This window comes from Musca domestica, unplaced genomic scaffold (genome assembly GCF_030504385.1).
Source record: "Musca domestica strain aabys unplaced genomic scaffold, Musca_domestica.polishedcontigs.V.1.1 16, whole genome shotgun sequence".
Taxonomy (NCBI): Eukaryota; Metazoa; Arthropoda; class Insecta; order Diptera; family Muscidae; genus Musca; species Musca domestica.
Window position 1 is genome coordinate 8,014,697 of NW_026712219.1, and position 11,246 is coordinate 8,025,942.

The following is an 11,246-nucleotide window of genomic DNA, read 5'->3' on the forward strand; positions in this document are numbered from 1 at the left end:
ATGAGTGAGTGAGTGTACAATTGTCACGTTATCATCATCACCGCCACCTCCGTATGTCGTTTGTATCTTTATCTTTGTATCATGTGGCAAGTTATTAGCAAAGAGATTAAATATGGCTGTGGGATTTATTTGTATGGTCTACTGCTTGTTGTTGGCGTTTTTAAACGCTTATTTTTTCCCGTTTTGTTCAACTAAAGCTTTGTCAACAGGTATTAGAGCGTTGTGGTAAACGATTGCAAAAATCGTTGGGGAAAAAACTCCATATTGTGGACAACAACGGCAAAAATCACAGTTAAGCCTCGATATCAGTTGATTTATACTGCTACTACACATCAAAATCTGCACGTATTTGTCATGGGGGGATATATGGCGGAAAACATGCCGAGTGGCATGATCGATGGAGGATTTTAGTTTCCAAGGGCTAAAATGAATGTGAGATATTTGATATATTTGAGTTTTAAAAAAGGTTGAGAAAAATGTTCTTTTCCAGAGCCCGCAAGAATTTACTCGTAGAAAACATTTCTACATTCTTGCAGTTCTGGAACATACCAAAAATGTGAAATATTACCGAAAACCATTATAATTTTGAAAAAAAAAAATAGAGCTCTTCAATTTGTATTTAATGGAAGAGTTTTAAAGAACCTGATAGCTATGGTAGTGGATTATTTCATGGGATAATTTTTAAGGACCATCATATGCATAAAAGTGGATTGATTATGTACACAGGCTTCAATACAGATTATTTGATGATTATCATGAAAAATTATACATGCGAGCATAAGTCAAATAGTCCCTAAATATATTCTAAAAAGTTCATAGACACTTAATGACAGGTTTTTCTTACATTAAAAAAAAAAATAAAATAAAAATCCAGATATCACCTCTAAATTCACAATTAAAACCCTAATATAGTTTGAGAAACTATTCAAAAAGGGCTAAGATTGTATCTTGACAAATTATTTTTTAAAATCTACGATTTTGGCTATAATTAAAATTCTTGTGAAATTACTCAAAAGAAACTCACAATTATAATACCCTCAATACATAGTGTTGTAGAGTGTAAAAAAGTAACTTTACAAAATGTACAATTCAAAATTGTAAGTCAAATTGAAAAAATCGTATGCGATAAAAAATATATGACCAAAAATTATAAAAAAATAACAAAAAATATTCACGTTTTTATTGTCATATTTTTCCGCGATTTTCTGAGATTTTATATTTTTCTGGCAACAGGCCAGTTCGAATTGGTGGAAAGTGTCAAAATCAGCCCAGTGGTTCTTGACTTATAAGCGAACTAACTAAGATCAATTTCTTTTACATACATATTGTACCTAATTTGCTATACATCCGATAATTTGGATATCAGTGTCAACATAATGTTCAGAAGTGACCTCTTCGTGTGTTTCTGGTTTCGCCAGGATTAAAGATATTCGCGGTTAATTGACAACTTTCGTATTTTCTTACATAAAAGTTAGGGTCTATTTCACCCGCTAAATATTGTCAGATTATCATCCGAATTGGTAGGCTTCAGCCCAGCCCTAACCTCTAAGTCCATGCAAAATTTCCGCGTCGATTGGTCTATAATTGTGGCTTGTAGAGCAATTGAAAATCAGGAAAATTTCCAATTTTTGGTCAATTTAAACCCCTAAATATTTTGCGATTATCTCCAAATACAATAGGCTTCTATTCTGACCTTTAACAAAACACTATATTAAATTTCATGAGGGTCGGCCCATAATTCCGACCTGTAGCTTGATTACAAATTAATATGGACAGACGGACGGCAAGTTAGGAAGATCCATAAATTTCCTATGTTGGCTCAATCAAACTTATAATACCCCAACACATAGTGTTGTAGGGTATAAACAGTATAATAGCTCTGACTGTCCTACAAAAAGAAAAAAAAATCACGACTATAAACCTGGTCCTTAAAATATAATATAAATAAATCTTGTGTTAAATTTGTGGAAAAATATTCTTATAATAATTAAAATATTAAAATAAAATATTATTAAAAAATATTCTTATAATTATTAATTGGTTAATAAATCAACCAAATTTTAAGTATCCAAAATATTTTTAAAAATTGCAGACAAAGTTATATTTTCTCTGGAAAAAATCTGAGCTTAAATTACCTTTCTTAAAAAAAAAAAAATTGAGAAAAAAACATTAATTTTTTTTTTTAAATGTAGTTCTTTTGCGTCTCAAATAATATTATATGACTTCTAGGTTTATCACCATTTGGCTGCTTTTTCACACAAAAAAATCTACCGTTGTAGTTGCATCCTCTTTCTATCATATCCTGCCGCGATCGTCATTAGAAGTGTTCCATTTAGTTTTTTTCCAGACCGAATGTCCTGTGAAGACGTCTATCGCCTAATGTAGATATGATTTTTCATGGTTAGAAATAATTGTGCCCTCGAGGGCACCATATGTCATACCATGATGAGGATTATCCTTGAAAAAATATCATCAAAAATGCATCATTGAAGCTTGGATCCTTGAATCCTTAGAAAATATGTACAAGAGTTCGCAATTAAAACTCTTTTGTCTTGGGAAATAATAATCAGTGTTGTTGCTTTCAGGTTCAGTGTGAAAAAATATACTAAAGTGCACGTTTGTGGCCTCAGGGTCCTTGAGTAAACTTTATCTTAATCTAAAATCTCTAAAATATTCTTTAAAAATAAGCAATTTTCATGTATCCATAGAACTTTTCTTCTTATTATTGAAAAGCTCTACAGACTTTTCAATACAATTGTACTGTTTTCGATTAATTGCTCAACAATTTTTCCCCATCAAATCTATAACTAAAATGCTGAAGAATCTAAAAAAAATATTTCTGAAAATCCATTTTCCTTTCAAAAATATTCGCAAAAAATTACGATTGAAGCTCTTAAGAAACTTTGTAATGTAATGTCATATTGTGTCATGCCATATCAAACTATGTTGCACCTTACCATGTCATACAATACATCTACATTGTATACGCTGCTATGGATTCACCTTTGTTAACTCCGAGGCCAATATTAGCTCTTTCTGTCTCTCCACCCCTTGCGTTTACACTTTTTTTAGCCCACTACAAAACAACAGTATGAAGTGTTGTTTTCCCGAGTGCATTCTCAACAACCGTCATAAATATCGATAAGAAGACTCCGCCAAGTGTTAACAAGAGTTTATGTGGATTTGAACTGTGATTTAACAAAATAGATATAGAGATTAACGATTCCGTTTTATGGTTGGCGGTGTTGTGATTTGTTTTTTTTTTTTTTTTTTTTTTTTTTTTTTTTGGTGTCTGCTTTTTCAATTTGTAATCACTTTGTGGTGGGCGAGATAAGAATGTTATCAAATTCGACATATTACACATGGAGAATCAGATATATGTGGAAATTGAATAGTAAACTACTTAGCGGATATCAGGAGGGCTTTGGATGGTATATTTTTTCGAAAAATCACTTAAAATACCCCTCGCTAAATGACAATAAACACTAAAAATAATTCAGTGACACGTAATTACTTTGTGATAGAAGAGGGGAGGTAGGTGGGGGTGTCCGTTGGGGATTTCTAAGGTAATATGCAATTGACGCCCAAGTGATTAACTCACAAGGGTGATGAGTGGTGGTCGTGGTGATACGTGCAATAACACTTTTCGTATGTGATTTATAATTAATGTGAATTTATTTTGCTTTCCAAATGATGATATTAGCTTTTAAGACAGCAAATAAAACAAAATTTATTTATTTTTGAAAATTAAAAAAAAATGTAAATAAATAAACATTATTGAAAACTAGTGCAAATCGTTAGAGATAATTTTTAAGTATTCACTTGGTTCATCACATGAGTAATTATTATTTATTTTTATTTTTTTCATATTGGTTGGTTGAGGGACTTTTTTCACGTTAACACTTTGGTTAAGCGGGTGATTTACAATTGTCTGGTATTAAAGAATTATCAATTTTATGGCGTCATATGGAAGCGACTGCGTCAGCATGACAACTATGATTCAAAATTAAAGGAGGAATCATTTATTTTTCTTTTTCGACATAGATATCAATCAATTTTTTTTATCAAAAAAATATTCCATAATTGCAAAAAGTAATCATTTATAGAATGTCATAATACCGACGATTACGCTTTGGATTATAAAATCATTAAAAGTTCAATACAGAATTCAAATAGAATACCAATATGGAATTTTTATGCCCTCAGTCATTTGGCCTCAGCGGGTATATTTCATTTGATACGGCCAAAACGTGCCTCATCGAAACAACGGTTTTAGACCCTAGGTCACTTTGGATCAAATCCGTTTAGAGTCGATCGACCGGGAAAAAATGCCCCATAAAACAAGAAAATATCTTCAATTTTTTTTGCAAAATTTGCAAATCCTAATATTTTCATCAACGCTAGGATAGGTGCGAAAAAGGACAATATCGGCCCACTCCATAATGTACCTCCCCCACAAAGGGTTAAAATTTAAAATAATTATAACTCTTATAAAACGCGTAATAAACAACCGATGCTCTTTAAATTTCACACATTCCAATATTTCTATGAACACAAGATCATGTGAAAATTTGGAGTGTATCAGACTAGTCTTTCCGTTACCTCCTCCACAACGGGTCAAATTTTTGAATAACTGTAAAGCTCATAAAAAGAAAAATGAGCATCCGATTTCATTGAAAATCGGCACATCGCAATATTTTTACTAACAAAATATCTTCTGTAAAAATGAAATATATCATATCATTCCTTCTGGTACCTCTCTCACAAAGGGATCAACATCTTGAATAACCATGAAGCTCATAAAAAGCAAAATGAGCATTCGATTGTTCTCAAACTTGGCACATCCTAAGATTTCTATCAACACAAGACCAGGTGGGAAGATGGAATATATCGGACCACTCCTTCTGGTACCTCCCACACAAAGGGTCAAATTTTGAATAATTATAACTCTTTTAACGGATAGAAAAGAGTACTACCTCTGGTACTTTCCCCACAACCGGTCAAAATTTTGAAAAACCATGCAGCTCATATAACGTGAAATGAGCATCCGGTTTCTTTGAAACTAGGCACATCCCAATATTCCTATCAACATAATATCTTGGGTAAAGATTTAATATATCAGTCCACTTCTTCTGGTACCTCCCCACAACAGGTCCATATTTTTAATATTTATATCTCTCATAAAATGCGAAATTAGCATCCGATTCTCGTCAATTCTCACACATATTAATACATTTATTAACACAAGATATGGTGTGAAGATGGAATATATCGATCCACTGCTTCAGTTTAAAATTATCTCCAGGTTAAAATTTTGATTAAAAACTATTCGCAAAAAAAAGTGGGAAATTACATTTTACATCCAATATTTTTGTTATTATTATACGAAGTGGAATACATCGGTCCACTATGTCTGGAACCTCACACACATATATCTGGAACCTTACGCAACTCATATAGAATGAAGAAATTAGTAGATGTGGTCAAAATCAGGCACTTTATCATATTTATATCTGACTAAGATCAGATGCGGAATGGAAAATATTGGTCCAAATCAAAATTTATTTCGATATACGGACATTGATTACATACATCTGTCGGCAAAACCGACTGATATTTTCGAACTTATGGTCAGAGAATATGAAAACTTAATTTAGTTGAACTCAAAGAAAAAATAACTTAGGACGACAGTGGGTTTCGATCAGTCCAAGCTTTTTATACCATCAACCGTAAGGTTTAAAAGGAATCAAAATACCTTAAATCTAGGATTACTGTCGTATGATGGCTTTAGCGCTGAATTCAATTTTCCTATTTGGGTCGATGTACCCCTCATAGAGAAGACCTTTAGAGTCTTCGAAATTTTTAAAATAAATTTACGGACAAGTCACCGGACATAATGCCCATGTTGGACCAGCACATTCAATTAATTTGTTTGTTTTCGTTCTCTTCCTTCCAGGTCACCCTCTCACAAATATGCCGCAGTTCATACCAGAATCCCTTTGCATTTCCCGGCGGCGATATACCCGAAGAGTTGCGTCGCAAATTCGATCAATGGTGGTCGAATCAACTATCACCCCAGGCCTCGATGACACCAAAACTATTGCCCTTCATGGGTGCCCCGCCGGCGGGTGTTAACAATGAAATGGAACACAATATGGGTACTGCAGCGCTGGCCGCAGCAGCAGCTGCCGCCGCTGCGGCACAAGCTGGTCTTCATGCCGCCTCGACAGCGGTGGGTAGCAATGTTCCCACAAGCATTAGTGCATCGCGTGAATCTTTGTTGCTAAACGATTCAAATAGTCATCACACATCGGCTGTCCTGCCCGGCACTCCGACATCACATCATGCCAATATGATGGTACATCCTGCCATGCATGCCAGCATGCATCATCATGCCAGTCTGTCGCATTCACAGTTTTCCAATCAAAAGACACGCATGCGCACAAGTTTCGATCCTGAAATGGAATTGCCACGTCTACAGAAATGGTTTCAAGAAAATCCCCATCCCTCAAGGCAACAAATCCAGGCCTATGTGGTACAGCTAAATGCCTTGGAATCACGTCGCGGTCGCAAGCCTTTGGATGTCAACAATGTGGTGTATTGGTTTAAGAATGCCCGGGCAGCCCAGAAACGTGCCGAAATGCGTGGTGGTTTCGGGGCCATGCAGGCGGCCATGAATGGTTATTTGGGTCAACACAGTCAGCTGGGCCAGACGTCGGGTGGCAGCAGTACCGGTAGCATGAGCAGCCAACAACAGATTATGGGTTCCAGCATGGGCAACTTATCGCTGTCCAATGACTTTATGAAAAGTCCCTTGAGTTTAAAATCCGAAGATATTGATACCATGTCCCAGCATTCAGATGATTTGGATGATGATCAAAGTCGTCCCAACTCTCCCCAATTGCCACTCTCGCTAACCATCCATGAGCGGCATCAAAACGATAACGAGGCGAATGACAACAAAGAGGGCCACAATGATAATCAACACATTTCACCCATGAATGCTGATATTGAAGTGAAACCCGATAATCTCAATGAATCACAAAATGAACGCTCTCATTCGCGGTCATTTGAGGAGCGGGAGAAATATGACGCCAATAACATGACTAAAGAGAAACACAGTAATGATGAGGGAGGCAATGCTTCGACGGAGGCTGCACACAACAATGGTGATGGTGAGGAGCAACGCGATGAAAATGAGACCAACAACAATTCGTCCAATTCTCTGAACAACAACAGTGGCAGCAACAACAATCAGTCATTGGATAATTCCCACAACAATTCACGGCCCTCTTCGCCCAAACCAAGCTCTTCCAAGGAGGACGATGAAGATCTCGATATGGACGATGACGACGATGATGATGACAATGATGCCAGTCGTTTGCACGATTTTCGTTCACCCTCGCCGGACATGAACAATGCCATGCTGGCGGCCCAACGCAAAGATCTACCATTTCCAATGGTGCCAAATAATATGTTCTCGCAATCCTTCATGTACATGAGTCATTATATGCCAGGTTTTGGTCAGGCAGCTGCCGCCGCCGCTGCAGGACATCCCCATGCTGCAGCAGCCCATCACGCCGCGGCTGCTGCCGCCGCAGCTGGTATGCAAGCCAACTCCCTAATGCCGGGCGGTGGTCTCAATCTCTCGAATATCTCATCGGAGGAGAGACGTAAACGAAATCGTACATTCATCGATCCCGTTACAGAGGTGCCAAAGTTGGAGCAGTGGTTCGCCATGAACACACATCCATCGCATAGTCTGATCTTAAAGTATACGGAGGATTTGAACACAATGCCCTATAGGTGAGTGAGGGAAATGAAAAATTAAATTTTTTATTTTTAAGTTTTGGGGTATAATTGTTGAAGTTCTAAGAGGAGTTTTGTGGGAGAAAAGAAACAGAAGCACAGGGTCCCAAAAATATCAAACATGTCGTTGCTTGAATCATGTTGGACAAGTATATATTTCAATTGTGTCTCCTTTCCAATTTTTTTTTCTTAAATGTCCGATTACACATGACGTTATAGTCATGTGTAAACCGACTGTTTCATAATTTATTTTTCACATTTTCATAGCATATTTTAAGGAGTTTCAAAAAAAAATTTAACTTGAAATCTAATCAATACTAAATGAAATCCTTACTCTGGCCATAGAGGGCTAAGACGTGCCTGATACGGCTAAGACGTGCCTCATCGAAATAACGGTTATAGTCCCTAGGACTTTTTGGACCAAATCCGTTTTAGGACTTTTGGGAGTCCGTCTGTCAATCCGTCCATATGTCTGGTGTCCATTATAACTCTCGAAGGCAGCATCCCATTTGGTCCAAACTTGGTACATCGTAATATTATTATCAAAATTTGGGTATATCGATCTTATTCTTGGTACCTCCCCCACAAAAGTCTAAATTTTCACAGGAAATAATTTACTTTATAGAACAAAAAGATCACACAATTTTGTCCAAAATATGTAAATCCTAATATTTTTATCTGTGGTAGGTAAGGAGTGAAAAAGGACAATATTGACCAATTCGATCAAACATCTCCCCGAAAAATGGTCAAAATTTTGGATAATCATTAAATGGAAAACGAGGATTTATCAACACAAGAAGTGGTGGGAATATGGGATATATCAGTCCAATTCTTCTGGTACCTTCCCCACAATGGGTCAACATTTTAAACATTTAATTTAGAACGCAAAATGAGCGTCTGACTTCTTTCAAACCAAGCACATCGAAATATATCTATCAACAAAAGATCAGGTGTGAGAATGAAGTATATGGGACGACTACATCTGGTACCTCCCCTACAAAGGGTTTAAAATTTCAATGTCTGTTCCAATTAAAGATATGGTGTGTAGATGATCCTGCCCTTCTGGTAACTTCCCCACAAAGGGTCACAATTTTCAATACTTATATCTCTTTTAACTTAAATACGAAGTGGACACTCCTTCGGAAAATCCCCACAAAGAATCAAGAGTTTGAAAAAAGAAGCAAGCGGACATTTTTTGAGGGTATACATCTCTCGACTGATACTTGTTAAATAGCTATATTTAAATTTCTGTGGACGGCCTAAAAGTATGCCTTAAAATGCTACATGTAATAGTTGAAAATTGTCAATTTGCATATGACTCTAACATCATGTGTAATCCAGCCTTAATAAACTTCTCATAATAATGTCTTTTAAGAGTATACTTTTAGGCACTCCAATTTATTTCCAAAATAGAATATTATTGTTTTATTTATAATTGTTAACAAAGCCTTTAAATATTGGAAATTGAGTCGCATTCGTAGAATTTTTTTTTTACTAAACCCCTTTTCTCTTTTATTCGTTTTCTTTGCAGACAAAAGTTCCCCCGTTTGGAGAGTAAAAATGTTCAATTCTGGTTCAAAAATCGTCGGGCCAAATGTAAACGTCTCAAAATGTCGCTGTACGATACCAATCAATGTTCCCAGCTGGCAGGTTTGAATTCCTTTGTACATAAATACGATGAACGTGATTAAAGAAATGTTTGAAAAGAAAAAAAAAAAAAACAACTCTAAAAAGGCAATATTGTTTATATTAAATAACAACAAGAAGTTATAAATAAAATAAAATTACAAAAAAAACCATATCAATTATTTCCCTTTTGTAATTTATAAAAGAAACTAATTTTCGTCGATATAAAATATTAAAAAACACACAAAAACTACTGTAAAGAAATTCCAGCCAATTTCGATAGTAATTAATTAAAAACTATGTAGAATTGTTAAAACAAAATTAAATTTTTTAGGTCTAAAATTTATTGAAATAGAAACAAAAGAAAAACGACAAATAACATTGCATGCAAACTTAAAATTATAATAAACAAAAATTTCGAAAAAAAAAATATTATTTAAATAATAAACTAAAACATGACCACTTAACAGACCCAGTTTAAGCTATGCAGCATAAATAATTAATTTTTTAGCATGCAAAATAAAACAATTAATGAATATGTAGCAAATAAATGAATTAAGTTACCAAAGATGGCATTTCATTATAATTTTACTATATTTTTATTAGTAAAAAAATTAATAATTTTTAATATAAACTTCATATTTGTATAATTTTAATTTTAAGTATTTTTATAAAAAAAGAAAAGAAAAAACAACTTTGCCTTATTTGTTTTTAAGTTTTTTTTTGTTATAGATAGAATGAGCATAAAATAATATATAATTTAAAAATTATACATACCCTCATATGCAATTAGAAACATTTATTTAAATTTCTTTTACTTCAATTAAAACAATAATTTTTCTAAAAAATTTCAAATATTTTTTCCATATTTGGTATTTAATGCCTACTTATTTTTAGGACACATTTTTAAGAGGTTTGAAAGAAATTTAAAAAAAAAACATTGTTTTGTTTCCTATTGTTTTATTATGATTTTCAAAACTTTTTAAATTTATTACAAAAATTGAATAAAAAACTAGCAATTTCACATTATGTGTAATTTGTATATTAAACGTGTTTATATGCAAACATTATTAATTCTTACTATATATACACACACACACGCAAAACCATGAACTAACACTTTGACATAAAATATGTAGCATACATAGTTATACACACATAAATACATACAAACATTTTAATGCATCGCAATTATCACATTAAGTAGTTAATAAGTATTAATTAAAATAGCATTTTATTATCATTACAACTATTACCAAACATCATTTATTTCCCCCTCTCTCTGCTATATATATAAATATTAACTAAAACAATAAAAAACATGAAATTTCATTGAAATGAACACAATTGTTTATTCTCTAAATAAATACATAAATTTACTGCAAGTATTCAAATCAATTGACAAGAAAAACGTTAATTTAAGCATAACAAAAAACTACTAAATAAATAAATCAATTAATTTTATTAAATTTAATTTTAATTTAATAATAATAATAAAGAAAACAACAACAAAATTAATGTGAAATTTACAACAAGTGTGTTTTATTTACAACCGTTTGTCTTCGGGGGAGCGTATGAGTGATGTAACTCATTCGCTGGGATTTACCTGTAGATACAAAAAGATGCTAAAGATGAAATTTTTTAAAACACTGGAAATATTCAGATGGAATAGAAAATCCGTTACGTTTTCCATCAGGATAGGTGAATACTATACGAATATTTACACCACTTCGAATTTTTTACTTTTTGAAATTGAAGTGTATTTGTGAACATAAAATTTGGTTGACACACTCTATGTTGAACGTTTATTG

General features: G+C 33.7%; 1 protein-coding gene across 5 annotated transcripts in view; it reads left to right on the forward strand.

The window, feature by feature from the left end:
- Window positions 1-10,943, forward strand: part of LOC101899338 (uncharacterized) — a 291,344-nt gene extending 280,401 nt beyond the window's left edge. For 4 of the 5 annotated variants that reach the window (XM_059120028.1, XM_011297921.3, XM_011297919.3 and 1 more), the window contains 2 exons: window positions 5,957-7,806; window positions 9,341-10,939. In XM_059120028.1, coding sequence (XP_058976011.1) covers window positions 5,957-7,806; window positions 9,341-9,500 — 2,010 coding nt within the window. In that variant the 3' untranslated portion in view covers window positions 9,501-10,939. Of the gene's footprint in view, window positions 1-5,956; window positions 7,807-9,340 lie in introns of all 5 variants that reach the window. The other variant, XM_005176626.4, reaches the window with a different exon arrangement.
- Window positions 10,944-11,246: the final 303 nt, after the last annotated feature.